The sequence below is a fragment of the Passer domesticus genome, chromosome 2, assembly GCF_036417665.1.
Source record: "Passer domesticus isolate bPasDom1 chromosome 2, bPasDom1.hap1, whole genome shotgun sequence".
Classification (NCBI taxonomy): Eukaryota; Metazoa; Chordata; class Aves; order Passeriformes; family Passeridae; genus Passer; species Passer domesticus.
The window spans coordinates 27766582-27790579 of NC_087475.1; the positions used below are offsets into that span (position 1 = coordinate 27766582).

General features: G+C 42.6%; 1 protein-coding gene across 2 annotated transcripts in view; it reads right to left on the reverse strand.

Moving 5' to 3' along the window:
* The window catches only part of SH3RF3 (SH3 domain containing ring finger 3), a 246179-nt gene that overhangs the window by 90936 nt on the left and 131245 nt on the right, over nt 1–23998 (reverse strand). For both annotated transcript variants that reach the window (XM_064407910.1, XM_064407911.1), the window contains exon 2: nt 1197–1472. In XM_064407910.1, coding sequence (XP_064263980.1) covers nt 1197–1472 — 276 coding nt within the window. The remainder of the gene's footprint in view (nt 1–1196; nt 1473–23998) is intronic.

Sequence of the window (23998 nt, forward strand, 5' to 3'; positions counted from 1 at the left end):
TCGTAGAGATTCATGGCTCCAGGGAGGCTGGCTAGTCGCAGGGTTTGCAGTGTTTGCAATCAAACACTTCACTTGCTATGGAACAAAAGTGCTTACAAATCCTTTGTTAAATAAATATGAGAAAGTATACAGTCTAGGAAATTGCATTCTGCTGAGAAACTCTGCATGAGTGAAAAAGATGTTACATTTGGTGAGAAAATTATATGCTGCAAATAATTCATTCAGCTATAATAAGTAGCTTCAAAAGAGGAGGTCAGTAAAATCCTGGTGCAGGATATTTTTATCGTCTATTTCATATTCATTTTCAGCATAACTGTTATTACTTTATGTGATACTATAACAGCCGCAGACAGCTGAAATAAAACAGAAAATGACAATGAACAGGTTCTCTATGGCATTCACTGCCATAAATTAACAATAGGGGATGGGCTTTATTTTACTGTGGGTTTCTTGATATCCATGAAACCCATCTAGGGTCAACACAAATTGCTAGGGAGGGGAGTGGAAGGCAAAAAGCAGGTGGGGAGGTAGGGGTGAAAGGGAAAACGTGACATTTTAAATCCAAAGGAAATTACAATATCTCAGTTTTCTCTCATTCCAACAGGAATTTATTAAACATTTTGGTTTAAAAAAAAACACTAAAAGACTGTTTTTTAAATGTCTGTTTTTTTACTGTCGTTATGATCTTAAAATAGGAAATACTATTATGATGATAGTGTATTTCAACTGCTAATTGGTATATGATGCAATACACATTTTGAAGCTGAAAGCACTGGAACATCTGATTCAATAAGGAACATTAAAAGACACATTTCCATTAGGGGTTTTTTTCTGAAATTTGAGTAATTCTTGGGGAACATTTCAATGCAGATGAAATGCATCCTTTTTAGAGGGAAAAAATGTTCTCAGAAAGCGTTTAGCCAGTTCTACTTGTTGAGCTTCACCAGCTTTACACCAGCCTTGCTATTCATGGCACAATCTCACAGAGTGCAGGGTAGGCCAGGGGTCCAGGAAGGCCAGGAAGACCAGGAAGGCCAGGAAGGCCAGGAAGACCAGGAAGACCAGGAAGGCCAGGAAGGTGTCCCACCAGTCCCAGCACCCCTGTGCTCCTGGCTCAGCTGCCAGCACTGCATGGGCCCCATCACCCCCTACCAAAGCAGACTTCTGAACATTTTTTAAAAAACCTATTCCCCTACCTTGGTGAAGGTCAGGCAATCCTTGTCTTGATCTTTATCCTTTATTTCAAAGTCGTAAAGTGCTTTGCCCTGAGGTGGAGCTTGTGGGAGGGGCTTGATGCACTGGATGTAGCTGGCGGGGAAGAAGCCGTGGTTGCCATTGAGCTCCCCGTGGTACCAGTTCTCGTCCACCTTGCGCCGCAGGATGATGAGGTCCCCCTTGTTGAACTTGAGGTCACCAGGCTCCTTTCCCTCATACGTGTACAGGGCTTTGCCATAGGGAAGCTGAGAAACACTCTGGGGAAACAAAACAAATACCTTTAAGCAATCTCCAGCCAGCACCAGTATAATTCTCAGAGTCATTGTTTAGCTAGAAGCAAATTGATCAGCCATGGTCATTTACCCCCATGACTGCAGCAGACTGCCCCATAATGCTACATGCTGGATCTCAGGAAAACTAGGATGCAGGTAATGATAAGCCTGAGAAAGTAGGTGTGTGACATCAGAGCAGGCACTGTTCATCTCATGTAGCTCAGCTGAAACCTGCAGTACCTCTTACACCACCCAGCAGCATTGCTTAATTTGTAAAATATCCTATGTAAGCAGAACTATATGTTTAAACAACTAAACTTGGACATGTTAAAAGGTAAAATATCAGACATTTTGACCCTCAGGGTTGCTTTGGTTTCTGAAGCTCAGAAGAGAGACAAAACAATACATGCTTGATGATTCACAGGGTTACAAAAGCTGGCAAATTGGTAATTTTTCATTGTGTTTGTTTGAGAATCTCCAAACATTTTTGAGTTTGAAGCCTTTTGTTTAGCTTTTGATTCTGTAACCAAATACTCTTATTTCTTTCAAAATCCCCAAGTCTCATGCTACTCACTGAGGGCTACTGTAAACAGTTATAATACTCTTTGTTGCTTATGAATTAATGTCCTTGTAGAAAAGTGGAATAGGCAGAATGCCCCAAATCTTTCTTTTAGAACTAAAAAGAGCTCTGAAGCTTTCACTGTCATTAAAAAAAAATTAAACAAACTTACTAAAAAAACATGGCCCATGAGAAAAAAAAAAGCCTAAGAAGTTCATTGTTTGGTATGATAAAAGAGTGAAACCTATTTGATGGAAGCCACTTGAGTGTGAAGAATCCTTTCCCAAGTTAATTTTGTCCCAGTGAAAGGTAGATTATCTCACCCAGGCCAGGACTGCATTGACAACATTTTGGTGGAAGTACTGGTTTATGCAGCCCCTGTCCTCCCAATCTACTTGCTCCTCTTCTTGCTGAGTCCCATACATCAGGGGGTAACTGTGTTTGACACAGCTTCCTGCTGCTTTGGTCCTGTAACAGCTCTTTAACCCGTACTGGAGTAGAAAAGGTGTATTCCTCTATTATCCTATGCAATTTTTCATTTTATTTAATTTGAACTAAGAGTCAGCTTGCAAATATATAGCAGCACATAACACAAGGGATGTTAGAGAGGTCCTTTAAAATCAAGCTTCTGTAAGTATTTTGTTTTTTCAGAGTTGTAGTTACAAAAATGACACCGTTTTCTTTGCATACACATGCTTTTGAGTAGTCTGCTCCCTGCTGTGCATCATGCTTGTCAATGGGGTGTCCTATAGGGACAATGAAAAAGTAAAGCTATATTTAATAAAACACCCTGGTATTCCCCCAGGTGTTTCTAATGCCTGTATTTCTGGATGACATTCCTGTGCCTAAAATAACACTCAGATGCTTTCCCCAGGGGGAAGGTGGAGTGGCCCGACAGAAACACTGCACTTCCAGAAAATGAGACGCTGGGATGACTTTTCATGGTATCTGTTAAAGCCACAAACAGAGGCATTTTTCAATTCCGATGGGTGCACTAAACAGACCTACTCTGGTGGGGTGGGTTTCGTGCTCTTACACCTGCATTTTGGGCAGGAGGAGGAGAAGCGAGCCCGCTGCCTGCACTGCCTGCCGGCGCCTCCGCCCGCTTCTGGGCGCCAGATGGTCCCTGCAGCAGGCACACACCAGCACACCCATCAAAGAGAAACTTTCTTCAAGGCACCTTCACACGCAGGCGTTAACTTACTCATTTTTATTAGGAAAGGCTTTAGTAGCTGTGCAGGTCTTGGAATGCTGTGTGACAGATCCTTTTGCCTACAGCCCACAGTGAAGGAGACAAGCAAAGAGGCACAGCTCTTCAGAGCACGATCCACGTTGTCTGGAGGGGGATTTAATTTCATTCAGATGTGTCTCCAGTTCTAACTTTTCTCATTAGCAATTTGCAGTTTCTCTGCAAATCCTCTGTATTCTTCTGAATTTTGCTGTATCTGAATGGAGCTTCCCACTTAAAGACCAGTTATTTTGGAAGCTCCTTCAAACACAACTAAAAAAGCATACAATCAACAGCCAGCTAACAAAGCATCAAACAGTCTCTGCCAAATCAGTGGCAGCATCCTACTGATATTTTTCTCTCTGCCAGAATGGTTATTTCCCTTGAAAGCAAAGCGTTGCCCCCCTACACAGCATTTTAAAGATTAAGCATACAATACCATCAAACTCCTTAGGTAAGGCATAGATTGCATTACTCATTTGAAACTAGAATAAAAACCCCACACTAACCTGAAAGACTAGAAAGCCTTGTAGTAATTTAGAAATAAAAGATCCATTACTTTAATTCATGCTGGGAGAAGACAATTTATCAAAGTAAGAGTAAGACTTCTGCCAGGTGCACACTGCTGATCCAGAAACATGCCTGGCAAACACACTCTGCATCACTTACCCTAGCAGGACCTTCCTATTCCCAAGATTTTTGTTGCAATTCAAGGTCAGATCACTTTCTTTACTTTTTAGGCACTTTCTCTTCCCAAGCCTCATTTTACTGTGTAAAAAGGTAACAGCCCCCAGTGCTACAGAAAAGAAAGTAGATTTTACTCCATTGCACACTTCATCAATGAAATTCTAATGCATTACATGCTGGGTTTTTATTGATAATTAATTGGTCTGGCTAAAAGATGATTCAGATCACTGTTTTTACCTTCACCCGATGCAAATGAAGACTTTTAAGAAAAACAAACCAACTGCCAGACATAGATTTGAAATCTGGCATTGTTTTATCTGGAGACCTTAATGTGGGAATTTTGCAGTTTAGGCCCTTGTGTTCCTCTTCTCTTTCATGGGCTTATCTGTGAAACATCTGGGAGCTGTCCTACCAGACAAGATCTGACAACTGACAGTGGGATGGACTTCTAGAAAAAACTGTTCCAATTATCAGCTACAGTTTTTCTAATTCTGAATCACAGCTTTTCAACTAAAAACTCTAGAGGCATTTTTTTTTTAAGGTGAACATGTTATTTACTGGAAAAGATACCCTCCTACTGAAAAATTGAGATATTTCCCAGCCTTTCTGTAAGGCTTTATGTACCCATTTTTATTTGAGCATCCCATGCAAATCTTGCATTTACTGTGGCCAAGGTACCAGTGTCCTCTAATAATTTTTAAATAAAAGTATTCCTCTGTTCTAAAGCTTTAAGTGTCTGCTCAAATCAATCAAAGAGACAAATTTTATATCACAATTACAATAAAAAATTCAAACAAAACAAAAAGCAAAAAAACCAAAATATCCCAAACTAACCAACCAACCAACCAACCAACCAACCCCAAACACGCAAGATAAACTCTTGAAGCTTCTTTGATTATATATTCTGGCCCAAAGATCTAGCTTTCAGTGAACTTTTTTATGGTCACATTATATTAATGGTTCCTAAGAAGCACATTTTCGGAAGTTTCCCCTTATTATTCCTATTTTTGGTTAATTCATAAGTGAGAAGCAGATCAGATTCAGAAATTTCCTCTGAACTACATCTGAAAGGAGGGAGCATTAAGCATATTTTAGAAATAGAATAAAAATAATCTCTGCTGCTGTTTGCTAGCTGTAACATGTTTCTTAGAAATCTTCCTCTGATCTTGATTATCTTCCTCACTGAAAATCTTTGTGCAGACAATTCTGGCCTGTGCACTCCCCTCTTCTTCACTTGTCTCTCCCAACTCAAAGGAAAGGAGGTTGGCCAGGACTGATATCTGACTGACGTTCAAACTCCCCAAGCCCTGCCGGTGAGCATGTCCTTCCCATTTTATGTTCAAAACCTTGGCTCGTGCCCTGTCCTATTTCCCCACAGGTCTTTGTTCTATGCAGCAGCATTTCAGTCAGAAATCATCACCTTCAGAATGCCCAGGTGGTCTTTCCTACAAAACCTTCTAATCTAAACCAGGATATAAAGTATCATCCCAGAGATCAGACTTAAGCAGAGACAGGTGAGGTTCAGGTGAGGCAAAGCACACAGAAGTGTTTCTCCAGCAACTGCAGGAGGCTCACACCTTCCTCTTGCTCCCTGCTTCAGCAGAGCAAAACCTCCTTACCTTTCCTGTGCCCATTCCATGCATGAGCACTGCCACAGCAACTGCTGGTGGACAGCACTGAGCCTCTGCACTACACCCTCAGTGTGCACTTCATCCCCTGCTCCTCCACCTAAGTCCCTGCTCCTCCATGGGGCCCCATCTTGGCATCTTCTGCCTCACTATGTCCATGGAGAGGACCTTCCTTTCCAAGCCTGGCCCAGCAGCATCATGCTGCTCCTCTCCCCACAAAGCTTCACATTGCCACTCCTGCATCCAGAGACCAATGTGGTGGCAGCCTGGCTGTTCTGTGAGGAGCTCAGCAGAGACCAGCAGCCCACTCCCTTCCTCCAAGTCAGCTCTTGACCTGTGCTTCACTGTGAGGAACCCCTGCCATCAACCCCCTCCCCAGATGCCATGAAATCTGGTCAGGCATAACGCAGGTGGCTGCAAAATTAAACAGCCTCGACATCTGACTGCATCAAGTAGCTGATTTGCCCTGCTGGTTTATTGTGAGGCTAACTGGCATTTGGCTATGATGTGTATTAAATTTCATTTTCTGTGTGGGTGTGTATAGAAATAAAAAAACTAAGAAAGGAAGAAAGGAATGGATGAAGTCACAGTCAATGGCAACAGCCAGTTTCTTTTTCCTGCCACTAAATCCATGCTGGCACGATGCTGAATACTGCCAAAGGTTTCTTTTCTATTTCAGCAATCAATACTGACGTGAAAGCCTGAAGCGTTAATATGCTGAAAATCCCCCTTGCAGAAGACTCAATGATATGTTGGCAACTCAATCATTCTGCATTTGTGTTTCAGCAATGTCAAATAGCAGCAGTTAAGCAGAAACCTGCTGGCAAATTGACAAATAACAGCCATGAAGCAATTAACTGGCAAAGCTGGAGCATTCTTCATTATGTATCCTGAAGAACAAAAGGAATGGGAAAAAACCCAAACATGCTTGCTTCCAATAAATTCTCCCAGTAGAAAGCTTAGTAGAATGTGAGCTGCCCAGATAGAGTAGGTCTTCAGTTTTCAAAAGTTACAGAAAATAAACCTTTCCCAATGTGCTCAAAAGCAACGCAGGCTCCAACAGGGGTCAGAGTCTGCCAACTTCTGCATGCAGGACTTGGTGGAGGAGGTCACTGCTTCAAAAAAATGTCTAATGCTTGCCCAAAGTGCTATGCGGATGCCTATAAAACAAGAAATCAAAAATAAAATAAGTAGGGCAAGGCATCCAGCTACTAAACCCAGACAGAAATGCTTGATCCAACCCTTCTCTCAAACTAAGTTTGTGTTTAGATCCTTGAAAGCCTAGAAACCTCTTGAGGCTCCAGCTATGGCTCCTCTCTACAACAGCAAAGAAGAAGATTGTTTTTCTGCAGTGTGAAAGCCATGTTAATGCTGAAGGGTAATTCTCTTGCCCAAGCTCTTGCCTTGTGCAGCTCAAACTGTGCAAAAGCCTCAACCTCACTGCTTCAAGGGGTTCCCTTGCACATGGAAATCCCCACAAGAGGCAGGTGTGATGCTGCCTGCCCCATGGGGCAGCAGTCACCTGACCCTTATGTCACGGGGTGAAAGAATCAAAGAATTGGAGAAATGCAAAAGGTGGAGGAGTATTTAACTCCTGTTTCCCTTTGCTCCATGAGTCTTGATCATCATCTGAGCTAGAGGTGAAGCAGGAGGGGATAAAGCCAAACAACCTCAGAAGACACCGCTGTAACAGCCTGAGAAGAACACTACTAAGGACAATAATTTTTATTTTTTTTAAAGTCTGTAATAAGTCACTTCAGCAAAACACACTGGCATGTTACTTGTTGCAGTCCTTCAAAATTCTCCAAGGTCTATCTCCAAATCCCCCATACTCCAAATATATTTCTGAAGAGTCTGTTCCTCTGCATGAATGTATATACATTTATCTCTTTCATCAAGCACTATCAAGTGTAAACATCCAAAGTAAATTCAAAGTCAATAAAAAGAAAAGGAAAAAGTAATGAAAAGTAATTAAAAGCGTGCACATCTCAGTGGTAAAATACAGTTAAACACTGTAAAATACAGTTAAGCTATTACTGTAGAGCATAAATAATAATTAAAACACATACTGCTAATTTTTTGCTCCATTACTCCAAAGCATCGCACATTACTCTGAATTTCCCAGTCTACACAAGCAAAGATTCAGCAGCGACAGTTTGGACTGAATTTACGTTTTCCAACTGGTAGGAAACTCCCCACAAGCAGGCTGGGTAGCACTTCAGCATATGGTTTCCTGACACCCATAAGAGCTGTGCAGAAATCCCAGCAGCTGTGCTGGAGAGGTCCAGGGCTGCATGATGGAGCATCCATCAGCAGGACTGCTGAGGAGGAGACGGGCTACTCTATTCCCTATAACTACCCTATTACTGGGATCTTGGCATCCAAAACTCCCATTCAAATCAGCTGAGAGCAATTTAAATCATGAGCCTGCTCGGATCCCTTTAGGACACAGAAGTGGAAGGCAGTCTGGCACAATAAACAGCTCCATTGTGGTGGCAGTGACAGCCGTGTCTGCCGGACTTGGCAGGGCAGCAGGGACTGTGCACTGCCCACTTGCTCCTCACCACCTTGCCTGCTGTGCTCCCTGTCAGTTTAACACCTTTCCAGAGCAACACCTTTCACCTACATTAAAACATGTTGCTCAGTCAGCCCTAGGAAGCAGGAGACAGCACTTGTACCTGCAGCGAGCTGAAGAAACAAGGGTTTGAGGCAAACTTTAGCCAGTGCAGTTAAAACAATTAATGTATACTGCCACCAGATCTGTGACCTGCAGAGTTTTTAGTGGCTTTTGTCCTCAAGAAGAACTTTCAGGGTGACACATCATAAATCATCATCATATCTCACAGCAAAAACTCTCAAAAGTGTTCTGTCTTCTGTGTTAGATGGTCCACCTTAAGTGCAGTGATTCAGAAGTACAGGTCACCTGTCCAACATATCTCAACAGTGACACTGCAGCATTTGCTTTCACAGAAAGCCGATTACAGGAAAATTAATCAAAGAGAATCTAAATTTGCACAAAGAAGCAAAGACAAAACCCAGTTATATGCTATTAATCAGCTCATTGTGACAAATCAGTAAAAGCCTGAAAAATCACACTTTGCATGTACAACCCTTTTGAAATCAACTTTAAGAATAAACGTATTTGAAATGACACTAGAAACAGCACCATGGAGAATGAAAACTGAATGTAGTAGTTTATATACTCTGGAAAGTGGCATGTTTATTGATAGTGCCATATAGGTATTAATTAATCACAACAAAAATTGAAGTTCTTAACTAAAGATTTCCTGTTTTAATTGATGAAATGATTACTTAATATTTAGACCCTGACCCTCGTTGATGGTGCTGCAGATAGGCTGCAGTCCTTGTGACACCTGAAGACACACGCAGACAACATGTACTTTAGGTGAGCATGGCTCCCACCTGGAGTAGAAGGGAAAATGCTTTTCCAAAACTAAAAGGTTTTAGGAATGTCTCTGCACATTTGCAAGAGGTAGCCTTTATACATGGAGAGGAAGTGTCCAAGCAGATTAGGAGCCTATCTGCCATTTCCAGAAATGACTTCTGCAATTAGCATGAAGATACCAGGGGAATTGCTCAACAGATGGAGCATGAAGGCAGGCAGGTACAGCATTATTCTAGCACATCGACATTGCTCTACAATGAACAGGGAACAACAGTGCTCACCACCCCAGAACAGCACAGGATGGTGTTCATCCCCTTCAGCAATGGGCTAGTGGAGCACAAACTGATCTTCCAAGAGAATAGTGTCTGCTGAGGTTGTTTTGTAGTTTATCTGGCAAACAGCCACAACTTGCAATTCACCTTATAAGGTCCATATTTATACACAGAAAGATTAAAGAATGTTTCAAAGTTTCTCCTAGCAAATGCAGTTGATGCATGCAGCACAACTGAGAAAAAAACAGAAGGCTTTCCACTGCACAGCTTTTCACATAGGTCTGTCAGGGATTCTCCACTTTACCAGTATTAGAGCTGAGTTAATTTTACAGTCCAATGCCATTTCTCTCAGAAAGATTCACAACTTGAATGGAAGAGTGCATCTGATCTCATAATTGCAGCTAATAGCTTCATGTCCTCTGCACAGTTCACATTGCTTCAGCCCCTCACTCACTATCTATCAATATTTACACATTCAAAGATCTCTATTTCTTAGTAACCCATTGTTTAAGTGAAGTATTTTCAAACTACATGCTGTCCTACTAAACAACACATGATATTCAGGGTCAGGTTGGATTTCCAGCAGTGAGTTCACAGTTGTGGTTGCCCAGAGAATTAGTGGGTAACTCCAGCCAGCTGTTTAACCATGTCAGCCCAAAGTCCCTCCAGTTCTGCAAAGCCCCAATGCTTCCAAACTCTCTACTCTTTAATAAGTGGTACAGTGAACACACTGCTGGAATTGCAGGTCAGTTTCTGGTTTCAGTTGAACCACTTTAATTCCGTTGATCTTGATGAAGTGGTGTGGATGTATAGAAAATTCCTACCTGGTAGAAAGCTTTACCTTACAAGTACTCTTCTCTGAAACAAAGCTGAATGTCTGGCAGCCTCTATTGAGGAGAATATTTAGTGGTCTCTTGTGCTGGCCATAGCCTTTACAAAAGCTATTAGACACTTCAGAGCAGAAGCTGGTCTACAAAACATCCCAACCAACAGCCAACACAACTTCTAACCCAAGTATGCAGTCTGGCTTCCTGAGTAAAGACAAAATATGACAGAATATGGCTCAGCTGACTGCCTCACAAGGGCAAGAGCCACAAAACACTTCCTGAGCTTCAGGAACAGGTGGTGGGTTAACACGGAAAAAATAACAAATAACAGAAGAAAAAAATTTCCAGTGCAACTCTACTAAGCAGTTGAGCAGTTCAAAGAGGAAAGACAGCACAGTTGGCTACATTTAGCCTGCCAGAGCCATCAATAGAGACAAATTAAATAGGAGCTCCCTTGAAGCTGCTGAGAAACACAAAAAGACTTCCTTATATTCAAGGCACTACAACATTATATCTTTAAGGTTGCCTTGTGTCCTCAATTCAAAGTGTCTTAAAACCTTTAAATAAACATGAAATCTCTAATTGATTACTCCCCAGATGACACCACTTTGGTCAGAACCATGACCCAGTTTTCCCAGCCCCCTAACAGAAACAGTCCTTGCTTGCTTTAATAAAAGAGATGAGTAAAAGTCAGTTCCCTGGGCAATTTTGAGAGCCTGAAGTTTTTTTCAGGCTTCTTCACTTCCACAATGGCAGCATTTACAGTTCTGGAATTTTCCACAATTCCTTATGCTGTAGGTCACAGCAAAAAAAAAAAAAGAACACTTTGGGGAAAATACAAGAAGTATTGCATAAAAGCCCATAACATGAATCTCTGCTGTAACTGCTTCATTTGATCTTTCCTGGTGGAAGCTGACGAAGCACGGGATAGCTTACATTTTCCAGCAGTGTCTTTGTAACTCTGCTAGCCAGCCTTTCCACATCTTTCTTTTTTGGCTCTTTGCCTTGTGACTCAAGTGTTTCCTAAGCAGAAACCCTCTCCCACCCCAGGAAGGACTTTATGGTCCAGTCCTGCTACAACTCATCAGAGCTGGGTTTCCTCCAGACAGAGACCAGGCAGGTCACAGCTCAGAGGTCCTACTCCCACACCCTGCTTTTTTGGGACTTTTCTATTGCAACTTTTTCCCTCTCAGCTGGACCACAGGGAAGGGAGAGGGGTAAAGAAGGGTCTGGAGATGAAGCTGCCCCACAATTGGAGTGGGCAGCTGTTATTTACCATCTGGCAAAGCTCCCAGAGCTCAACAGAGGGAGCCCCACTCCGGTGAATCTTGCTGGGATTGCTACCAGTAGAGAAGAGACTTCATTTTTTTTTTTTTTTTAACTTTTTTTTAACATAAATAAATTCACACCAGGAAAATCTTTGTCCTCTCTTTCTCCCTCCCTTTCCACAAATGTTAACTTAAAGGTTACACAAGAGCTTCTTCCCTAATTTCAGACACTGAGAATTAAGAAAACTGGTGCCTGAAACAACACAAGCCACTTTGGCAGCCTCAGCTCATAGGCTGCAGTGCCCAAAGAAAACAATCTAGAAAAATATAAAAATTAAGGATTTTCTAAAATTAGCTTTCTGAGGTGACACAGGTGGGGATTACTCCTCCATATGGACACCTGCATTTACTGAAGAGCTGAGGAGTCTCTGAGGCAGTCAGAGTATTGCAAGGCCTGAAGGGTGAAACAGGGATCGTTTTTTACAGGGGACTGAGCAGGATCACTGCCAGGGTTTCCAAGGAGTATGGGAGAGGCAGTATCAGATAAAAGACCATTAAGGCCCTCTGATATGGGAATGGAATGAAAAGTCCCCACCCAAAGAACCTGCCTGTGGTGTCAGGGTGCCCTGTAAACTGAAATGGATAAACGGGTGAAGGATGAGAAGCCAGACTTGATTTTTATTTCTGATGAAGGGGAGGATCTGAAATCCCTATTTAAACCCCAACTTCGTAAAACATCACATTTTATTTATTTATGCAGCTTTTACTTTTTTGCTTTATGACAAATAAATGTGCCTAAGAAGCACCTCTTTCTGCTGTATCTTTTTCACTTCATGTGACCACAGAGCAGATTCCAGCACTATAAAACTGAAAATATATCCTCTGCTTTCCACTTGTCCAAAGTTTTCATACGACAGCTTTAAAAAATGTACTCTAAGAGAACTTTCTGAGGTGGTATTCACAGTTTCATAAATACTGTATTACCTGAACCATGCCTTCCCTGAACTGACAGGGCGTTTGATAAATGCACCGTGGACTGCATACACAGTGGAGCTAAAGAACATGTTTCCTTGGTAGCTCAGTTGTAAACTTCAATAGGTGGATAAATTCCCATGTCACTAGAGAATATTTACAACTGAACCTTATTTATCAGCAGCGTGCCCTTACCAACAGCCCACACAAATCCTGTTATACAAAAATGGCTATGGCTCTTTTTTCATACTTAAATGAAAATCACGGAGGTTTCTTTTGCACCAGGACAGGTTTTATAGCCAGTGAGAAGAAACTGCATTAGGAGATGCTAATGTTGAAATATTCTTGGCTCAAAATGTCAGTGTGAGAGGAGCTAGCTCATCCACATCTGCACTGTGCGAGCAGCCTCCTCCTCCCCTTGCTGTTGGAGAAATTCTCAAGTGAGACCCCATCGGGAGTGTCCATCCTCTCATGGTCTGAAGAAACGTACATGATGACCCACTTGCCAGGAATTTAGAGAAATTATTTTCCCTCTGTTTGCTGGGACTAGCAATATGAAAATATCTGCTATGCAATAAAAATGAAAAATTTGTGCCTTTTAAATCACAGCATTTCAGCCCTGTTTATCAGAAGTATCCCTGTGGTTGTTATCCTCCCTCAAAGAGGACCTTACTTTTCAGAATCCCTGCCCACTCCTTGGAAGGACTGCAGGCTCCCTGACATCCCCCACCCTACCTCCACTTTGCTCTCCTACCCAGATCCCGTGCCCTGAAATGATTCATTAGCTGCAATTTACTGACACACGCTTTCTTCATGCAGATGATTAGGAGCTGCTTTCAGGCCTCAGTCCCGCTGTCAGGACAGGCTGGCACCTTCCTGCATGTCAGCAGCTGCTGCCAGGAGGGCTTTAATCAGCTCTGACTCTGACAGGTGCTGGGCACTCTGGGCAGGGGTGCCCACTGTGCCAAAGAGGTCAAAGAGCGCCTTGCACTCCAGTGCTGCCATCCTCATCTCCTCTGGGCTGGAAAAGGCCCCTCCACTGCTGTGCTGGGCTCCCATTAGGAGCAGTTCAGCTTTTTCCTTGCCGGAGCAAACCTCTGTGCAGTTTGATGTTGGGAAGCAACAGCAGTCGGAGCAGACAAGGAAAACATCAAGGAAGATACAAGGCTTCGTAATGCAAATCATGCTTTTATATCGTTCTCCCAAATCCCCTTTGGGGAGAGGAAAGTTGATTATCTACTGAATATGGGTCAAATTTATGCCTTAAGGATCTTCCAGCGCTTTGGCTGCTTGCTGACATAGTATGAGGCTCCTTGCTGCCTTTTCAGGTTAATGCTTTCAAAGTGCTATCCCTGGGCATCATCATCATCATCACCATCCCCAATTTCATAATATTACTAAAAAAATTAATTTCCTACGCCCACTCCCAGGAGTTTCTCTCATGCTGAACTTAATTGATACTTCCTCCTGCACTCTGAGGAATGATTAAAATGAATGCTGCACATGTTAGGAAGCACCTTGGATTTCAAACTCTGCATGGTTTCTAATTAAAGAGACACACACAGGATGCTTGTGCTACATTTCACTCCTCTCTAAGGCTATTATTATTACATACATTTCAGCAGTAGTCAAAAGAGTCTCCTCTACCTCACATAATAGGATCCTGATTTAGACTGGATAATCACCAGTCACTGATCTGGGTGAAAAATGTCTTTAGGAAAGGGAAAAGAAAAGACTTGTGCTGTAACCAGCCCTCTGGCAGAGAGATTGATATTAATGACAGAAGTGTTTGAATTTCTGGCTAACCTAGAGTATATAGTATCCAATGTTAAGCACTGGCTAATGAAGTACAATAAATAAAAAAGAAAAACCAGCTAGAAAACCCCCATCACAATCAGGGGTGCCTGATGTTCAGAGATTTTGGAGGAAAAATGTACAGCTACATGGATGTCAGCACTATTCCCATACTTCCCTACCCAGTTTTCTGGTGTCTCTGTGTCTTGGTGATAAATACTTGATTCCTCGATAAAACTGCTTGACTTTGGGTACAATTTTTGAAATGTTGGTGACCTTTACCTGCCTCAGGAAATCTCAGGACCCAAGTGCCAGGGAGGAAACAACCAGTGCTGAAATCTTGCCCCAGTTAGTTAGACATCTGCATCATCAGCACCTGCATTTGACATCTACAGGGCTGCACAACAAAGCTAATACCCCTGCTTTTCTGTGAGAAGATATGGGGCTGTAAAGCTCAGAGGGGAAAATATTTCACATGGATGTGTTATTGATACAAAGTCAGCTCATAAACACCATCTTGCAAAGCTGTGCAGTCATTTTGAAAACTGCATTTACACCTTGCTAGATGCAATGACCTGACTGTTTTCCAAGGCCAGCTTCTGACTTTGCTTACATGAATGTAAATAAATCAAGTGCTCTCCCACTGCTCATAATGACAGTATTCCTGATTGTCACTGTGGTGGCAGCACACTCAAGTTCTGTGGCAAATGACACCAGGGGAAATGCTATGATAGCAACTCTATACTGCATTGCATGCATGTTTTACCACCAAGTAATATTTAAAATATGGGATCCATTTGCTTTTCCAATGTCTTGTGAAATGCTACAGGTTATAAATAATTCAAACCAATAATAACAGGATGTCTGGGCATTTCTTTTTCAGGTTTAAGAAGGTAACTGTCTAACTTGGTGAAATAAACTGCTTTTACTGAAATAGTTTTCTCCTGATAAGTTAGATAATATTTTTTTTCCTGATAAGGAAATGGTTTATAATTAGACACGCTGCATAATAGCAATGGAAAAAGACTTAACAAACTTAACAACAAAGCAAAATAGTGCTGGTGTATACATTTTTATTACTTATTCTTCTCTGTATGGTTTCAAATCCCTTCAGAATAGAATTGAACCCCTGTGCCTCTACCTTGGGTTAATGCTACAATCACAGGGATATTGTATGGAACAGGCTTCTTCTCTCTCCATGTTATAAAACTGAAAAGTATTTTGCTTTTCAAAGATAGGTTTTAGACACAACTTTGGGAAAGGATTAGGGTACATCTCACAAAAGGAAGAAGAGACTTTGGCCCCTGAGAGGGGCAGAAGTAAGACATGCAATCCTCAACACTTCCCTAGCAGCTAAATCAGCACACTAGCTTTACCTCTCCCCTCCTTCAGCTAGCACCTCAGGCTCCCAGCCTGCCCTAACTCTTCTCACTGGGATCCAGGACAGCGACTCTGATATGGAAGCAAGACATCTGCAAAACACAGGTGAAGTATGGAGTTCAGTGTTGCTTGGAAAAAAAAAAAATAAAGATACTCTGAAAAAGACTACATCTTGAATTTCCATGACATCAAAACCAATTCAGCTTTATTTCTCTGCTCATTATGCTTAATTATTCCATCATACTGCCTTCAGAAAGCTATTAATAGTTATGTGTGTCATATGAACTCAGCACATCTGAAGTCCAAGTGTCTGTAAGTGCATTTTGTGAAATAGCATTGAGTGCTCTGTGGTCAAGTTGTGTCTCTCTGAACTGCTGGAGAAAGCTGCAACTCCCTGGCCTCTCCCAGCAGTGGGACCTAGAAGAAAGACTTTGAGAAAGAAGTGGCCAAGGGTGCAATTTTATGACATGTGAGCCCATCTTCAGGCAAATCCTTGCTGGTTGGTGTGTCTGTGGATTTAGCTCCCGGAGCTGCCTCCTCTGGCTGTGAGATGAGGACAGTGTGCTGCTGCACAAGGAGTGCAGTGGGACTTCACATCTAATGGGAGGGCTCGGAAGGGAACCAGAACCCCCTTTTAGAGCAGCAGCCCCCAAATGGCTCATCACTACCCTGAACACACAGTTTCAGTATGACAGTAAGTGATAGCTCCAAGTCTGAGAAAACACAGTGGATCTTCCACTTGAGCAGATGGGAATTACCGTGATATATTTCAAAGGATGAGAATTTAATTTCCATATCATGCCAGTGCTTTCTTTTCACCACCTTATACCCCTACCTGCCAGAATCTCAACTAAGGAATTGTCCATATCCTTGTTTGAATGTTTTCATGGATTTAGAACTTGGAAGACTGTATCTGTTCTCAGAAATTATGCATAAGTCCATTACAGCACAACAATAATTCAGCTGTAATTGCCTAGCAGTGCAGGCTGGAACAAAGCAAGTATGAGTAAATCCAGAATCTGAGCAAATATGAGAAAAGTCAAGAAATAATGGACAGAGACCCCTCTGAGACTACTGGACTCCCACATGGCCTCTGAGTCTAGTCCTCTGCAATCAACAAGACGTGTTGTAATAGATTTATTTCTCAGGTTCTCAGCCATTTTTTTTCCTATGTGCTGCATTTTGCCACAGACACTAAAGCACCTTCAAATCCTTCTCATGAACTAAACGCCAATCAGGAATGACCAGAACCTGCGAATTTCACATGGTAAAGCAGGAAGAAGCTTTATCTTCTTCACATGAAAACAGCAGGACATAGCAGAAGCAATGTTGATGTCCAGCTCCTGATAAAGAAGGGAGCTCAGCAAATTTTGGTAAGAGGGCTGGGTCACCATGAGATGATAAGTACCAAGAAGAATTGAAAAAATTATCACCAATGTACCTTGTAAGCTGAGTGGAAGAGAAAGCTTCTTTCTGACCACAGTTGTAAAGAATGATGCAGACCTGAGCAGACACTTGGTATGACTCTGTGCCCCAGTGCACCCTGACCTGTGTCCTGGCTCCGGATATCGACAACACCCAAGTCCTTGCAAGAATGCCAACCCCAATTAAGGTTTTTCATGCAACCTGCAAAAGTTCTGCAGCATGAGATGAAGGCAATGTAGGCATGATGCAGTGTGACAGTGGCTTTAAAAGCCCTTTGGGCATATCAGTGTAGCACATACCTGGTGATTCATAGTTCTAGAGCACTAAACATGCCATTACTCCTGCAAGAACCTGGAAACTATAAAAATCCCCAGATATATAGAAGGACTGTTCAGCCAGTATGATCCTGTAGCTACTAGATCAATGTCTTCTCACACAGGTAGGAAATGAGAAATTATGTGTTCAATAGTTCAAAGACACAAATTTCTCCATAGAACAAAAAGGGGGAAAAAATCAAACCCAGTTCCAAAACATTCTACTGCGAAGCTGTCATCCCCTCAATTTGGTCTCTATTATAACAATTGTTGGCTATTTTAACACAAAAAAATTGCACATAACTTTGCAAACTTGCTGTCCCACAGGGTTATTTCAGTAGAAGTTGAAAAGTGCTGATAGCAGTGGAAAGATCCTGTAGACTGAGCTCTAGAAAATAATTTATTGGCACTAACGATGTCCAGCAGAAGTGACAGAAAATGCTCCTTAAGGGAGATCACGCCCATTTTACCTTTGAGTAGATACCACATGAAAGGACAACAAAAGTTTAACGTTTTCCCTTCCATGTTTGCCAGTATCAACCTCGTTCAGGCAAATTATCAGTCTGCATCTCCTCTGAACTTCCATCATTATGAGTGCACACACACCCTCAATGTCTGATGTGCATACATTATCTACATGAATTAAACCAATTTGCATTTGTACACTGAGCAGCTGGTCTGAAATTTACTCCAGAATAATTTTTTTTTTTTAAGTCCAAAAACCATATATGCAGCTGGGATTGCTTATGAGTGAAAAAATGTGGTATCTTTATAGCCAACAGCATATGTATTCAGTATGCAGATCTACAAATACTGGATTCACTGCCAAAAATCATTGTTAAGCAAACTGGCTGACTCGCTGCATTTTCCTGATGAACCAGAAGGAACTTGCTGAAGAGAGGTAGAGTACTTGCAAAAATTTCAGATTATGGATTTATAGTGTGTACAATGCAGTGTGATCCAGCTAGTCCCAGATGAGTGGGTATGTCCCTGCAGCAGAGAACATTTCTGACTGGGATATGAGTGTGGATGCTGGGGAAGTGGATCCTGGGGAAGTGTCAGCAGCATTCTGATGAGCCCTGGTAGTGTGGCCATATTCTTGCAAAGCAACCTGTGTGGAGCAAGGTCAGGGGCCTCTGCATACAGCTGAGGTGAGTGTTGTAGACCCACCTAACAGCATCCACGAGTGACACTGGATGAAGGTCTTGTTTTCAAAAGGGTTTAGTAGCCTCTTGAGGTGCAGAAGATGGCACATGCAACAACTTCTTCCTTTGCAACACTTAACCAGAACAGCTATTGCTTAGTTTGCAAAAAATTAAAAGTAAATAATAATAAAAAAAAATCAGTCTTCATTTACGTCTCCCTTCATAACATTAACAAACACTAAATTCCCCCCTACTTATTTCAGATAATGGAATCTACATAATGAGAATCATTTTTAATAGACCTTCTCTATGTTTCTACCATGGGCATATTTTTACCCACTGTGTGGAGCTGACTTTGCACATATTCATTCTGCTATTTTAGCAGTAGGAGACTAGGTTAACACACCAGTCATTCACTCCTGGAGATCTGGATTCAGTTCCTGGCCTACATGACAAGTGATAATGAGTTTGGTTATTGAATCTCCAGGGGATATTTGTTCGCATTACTAAGCAACCGCATAATTTGGCAAGATGTGTTAAGTATGTGCTAAGGATAAGACCAGGGGCCAATTGCTCAAATGACTGACACAATGCAGCCTCCCGCACATCACTGCACCAAGCCCCTCCTTTGTGCAGTTCTGCTGGAGGTCGGGAGAACCGTGCAGGGTTTTCAGCCTGTCCATTTCACTGTCTGTGCCGACAGAGCCCAGTGCACAGCCATGCAGGTTCGAGCTGAACCTGCAGACACACAAAGGGACACTACCTGTGTCCCTGCTCTCAAACTCAGCACATCATTCAAGGCTACTTTAATCAGTTATGCATACTTTTTCAGCACTTGCTGTACTCAAGAAATAATAAAACATAATTAAAGCTGGGGGGGGGGAAAAGGGATGTAAAAAATAATTACATGGTACTAAATTTTGCTTACCTATTGACATGGAACGCTGCAGGGTTGGCATTGCTAGGGCTTTGCAAACGCAATGCTTACAAAGGCTAATTTATTTAATTTAAACAAAATGACAGTTGAAACTTGTATGTTCACAAAACTCCATAAAAAATGTATGTTGCCCATTGCAAGTACCAGCAACACTGCTACGTAACACTGGCTAAAATTTCAGGCTTGAATTTCTTTGCAATGGACAGATTTGGCAAAAATAGCCACTTATCCTAAGGCTACTTGCAGTTGATCTTCTTTTGACCCTAATCTAGCTGACTGTGCCTCAGATTCAACAGGAGGCACAGGCAAGATTCTATAGATGTCCTCTAGACTGGTGGCACAATCACATGGAGAGATTGGGTCTTTCATGGATGATACCTGTGGGTGAGTATATAATTGCTATGATATTTTTAACAAGTCGGGCAATCTCCTTTCCCCGGGCCTCCATCTAATAGATCTGTGAACTCTAAATGCAGTGTCCATCCCAGGATTTGGAAAGAGAAAAGCATACTTTGCCTTGTCTCTGCATTGGGATAGCACATGTGTGGGTGCTGTGTGCCCAGAGACCAAGCAGGCAGGATTGGCTGTGCACTCCTGCACCTTTGGATCTTGGAAACTTTGGGGCCAAAACACTGAGGTGCATCAGGAGGTCTAGATACTTAAGGACAAAAGGTGTTCTTCACTATTTTCTAGGCTGAGGTGTCTACATCATTTAGGCAAGGGATAGAAAGCAATCTGGATCCTTTCCTTGACATACTCCAGTAGAAATAAACCTGATTCATGGGCCATAGTCATCTGCTACAGATTAAGGTTCAAAAGGGGTTAACACTTCCAGAAAATAGGAAATCCAGATGTCACTTCATCACCCAGTTGTATGACAAAAGTTAGAATTCATTGATAGCTTTTGCAGGAATTAAGGTTCAGCACCTGGCAGGTTTAAACTTGTAGAACAGAAGAAAAAAAAAAAAACACAAAAGGAAATACTCTGCTGCCATTCCAACAGGAACAACTCTCATTGTGGGGGTGACTGGTAGCTGAGTAAATCTGGAATGGCTGCGAATCAGGAAATTACTTGTCAGCCAATTACAAGTCTTTTTTTGGCACACAAACCTCTTGGGGTGGATAGTGGCAGGAATGAGGCATTTCTGTGTGATCATTTGGGAATTTTATGAATAAAAAGATAAAGTTCACTTGCTATGAATCACAGAAAACCAGAAAACTCTCCCTGCCACAACCAAGAAAGCTTATGAATAAAACTTCATTGAAGAGAAGCTACGGTAGAGCGTGGTGTTACTCATAAACAAACACCAGTCAGCTTACGTTCACCATGCCCTGGGACATGCAGCCAAGAATTAAAGAGCTCCCATTTACATTGGAAATAATGCAATGGCACTGTTCCAGCTTTCAGGGAAGGTCTGGACAGTGGCAACATCTGAGCTACCATGGAAGGTGAATGTGAGAGTGATGTTTCATCTCATGCTGGTGAGAACACAGGGCTCCCCCCACGCCACCCCCACCTTCTGGCAGTGCCTCTGAAACACGGGCAACCACCACACTAGCAGGAACCTCAGTACAGCACTGTGGGTGAGAAAGATGGTTACAGCCCACCTGATTTGCCAGCCCACCCAAGAAAACATTGAGTCGTGTCAGAAACGACAAAACATTTGCTTTGATTTAGAGTGCCTGCCTTCTATTTAGGGGATGCCAGAGACTCCCAAAGTGTGAGCAAGCAGCAAAGAGAGGATGGCATCTAATCTAGTGCTTGAATTTATTTTATATTTATTTTTCTCTCTTCCCTCATAACACTCCACCTTCCCCAGATTTCCTCTAAATCAAGTTCTGCTCCAGTCTGATGCACTTCTTCATAGTTGTATAAACCTGTCTGCTCAAATGTTCCACCTGCAGAAAAGCTGTGCCAGCTCTAACTTCATCAAGCCAGCCATAAATCCCACATGTGCCAGAAAGTGCTGCTGAAATGCCAAAGCAAGCCACATTTTCCAGGTCTCCTGCTGGGAAAATGAAGCGCCTTTAACCCCAAATGAAGAATTGTAAAAATCAAGGAAAACTTGATTGCTTTTTGCTAATTGGAAGACTATTAACATAAACACCACTCTCCTCATGTATAAAGCTGCCTTCCCTCCTTGCCAGATTTGAAGGATAGTATCTTCATTTATTAGAGCATTAAGGTGCATTCATCTCCTGCCAAAAAGCCCAAAATGATAGTGATGGGAGAAATGTGAATATTCATCTGAGATGGGGGAGCTGTGAGGCCTTGTTGGCCAGTATCTTCTCCAGGGAAGAAGGTGTCACTGAAAGGATCCTTCAGCCCTGCCAGAGCCTCAGGCAAGTGTCTCCAGAATAAGCATGTTGGCCACTATGGTGTCGACCACAGACACTTGACCAAAAGAGAGCTGGCACCTGTCTCCAAAAATAGCAGTGCCCTGAAACTCCCAGGTAGATGGGCCTTGTGATCCGCTGACAGTACTGTAAATCAAGGTTAAGCCACTGCTGAAAAGGCAGCTCAGAGGAAATAAACGTCAAGAGCCACTTTACTTTTGGCACATCAGATGCTGAGAAATGCAGGCATGTGTTAACAAAGGGCCTCTTGACTCAAAAATCTGCCTCTGTGTCACAGGAAACATGAGCCGTGGCAAATTCAGATAATTAGGGCCTGATCTTATTTATGGCATGATTCAGTATAATGCTGGTGGTGTCACTAGAGCTGGGGCTACTAACACCAGCAGAGAAAGTGGCCCTATATGTTGAATATACCATGGCTGGACATCTCTGACTCCTGGAAGCTGCTGAGACAGCATCTGCTGCAGGTCAGCTTTCAGCTGGAGGGATTAAGCAGCTCAGGAACTCGGTAACAGGATATGGGCACTTCCATCCCCACTCCTGGCTGCAGCTCAGCCCAGGTTTACACTGATCTTTGTGAATGAATGGCTGTGCCAAGAGGGGGACACAGCCCATGTGCTCTCCTCGTGCTCCCAGCAGATGAGCTTCTGCACCAGGGAAGTACAGCCCAGCCCAGCGTGGTTATCTTACCAGGGAGAAACTGCTGGGAACGCAGTTAAATGGTCTCATCTGCCCCTCAGAATGAGGTCAAGGCATGCTGGTGGGACAGGCATGGGGTTCTGCTAACTAGACTGGGCTTTAGAGATTATTTATGAAAATTACTAGTTCAGCACACTCTGCCCAAATCAAAGCTGGCACTTTCAAGCAATTTGTGAGAAACAGAAACCTTCAGAAATATTTTGTTCTGACAGTAAAATAAAATTAATTTTGTTAAAAAAAAAGCTTAGCTCTTGTAAGCTCCAGATTTCCAAGGTAAAAACCTGTTTATACTGTATCTGAACGTCAAAATATCCTGATTAATCCAACAGAAAAAGCAATCCCCTAAATTTCCCTCCAAAATCAAGAAAAATTTAGCAGGAAAACACACCAAAGATTAGGAATCAGCAGACTGCTTTGGGTGCAGGTTGTCTCACTGCATCAGTAGTGACAGGTTAATGGGTCCAGGTTCCCCCTGAAACTACAGAGAGCCAAGGAGCAGCCATATCCCCACGACTCCTGTTCCCTGTAGGGTTTCCAGAGCTCTGAAGAGTGCCTGTAGCCCTGCTGCTGCCCCATGATGCTGGGTTTGCTGCGAGAGGCAGGAACAGCTCCCTCGCCCTGTGCACTGTGCAGGCTCCCGGGGAGGGCAGCTGGAGCTCCCAGGGCAGCTGGCAGAGACCCTCTGCAGCTGCAGACCAGGACTTGCCCCAGCAGGGTGAGGTAATGACACAGTTGTGGTCTATTGAGGTCTGTAGCTGGAACAGGAATTTCTCTGGAATCATTTGCTGCTTATAAATGTAAAAAAGCAGTGTGCTTATACAATGCGGAGACTGAAGGCTGGAGCAGTGGGACAGATAATATAATACTCCTTCTGTGGCAGTGTCATTAAATAGAACTTTGCATAGAAGCCAAAGAACAGCACTACAAATCTCTCTCCCTGGCAAAATCCTCACTGCCTGCATTTTTCTGTATTGCTCATTACCACCAGGAGAATGATTTATTTTGAAATAGGAGGGAGAGGAGACACTTGGCACTGCAGCTTTGAAGAGTTCCAGTCTTCTGTTCTGCAAAAAGTATTCCAGCAAAAATACCATTAAGGAACAAAGATAAAGGACTGCACATTGAAGGGAAGAAAAAGAAAAGATTTTGTACAGTGTGAATTCCTAGTTGATTCACATCCTTTCCCCACTTCCTCAACACAGATCCTTACAGTAGTGTGACATCTGTAGAGAGTCTTTCCTTGATGGGGAAATTCTCCAAGGAAGGTCAGCACAAGGTGTTTATGCAAAACAAATTCTCCCCCTGCTCTGGTGTTAATAGTGCTAATGGGAATGACTGGTAATATGAGGCAGCAAAAAACAATGGCTAAAGGATGGAGGCATTCAATGAGATGGCAAATGTTGACATAAATTCTGAATACATGACACATATGACATCTGCAGAGGGGAGGGCATGAGACAGCTGGATACTCTGTGTTTGAGAAATGAGAAACTCTAATTAATTAAGCTGTGGTGACCTCTTGGCATAGCAGAAAATACATTCTTGCAATGTCTTGTCTATTTTAACGCAATTCTCCAAGGGGATTCTAGGCACATGGGGCACCTATCAGTTC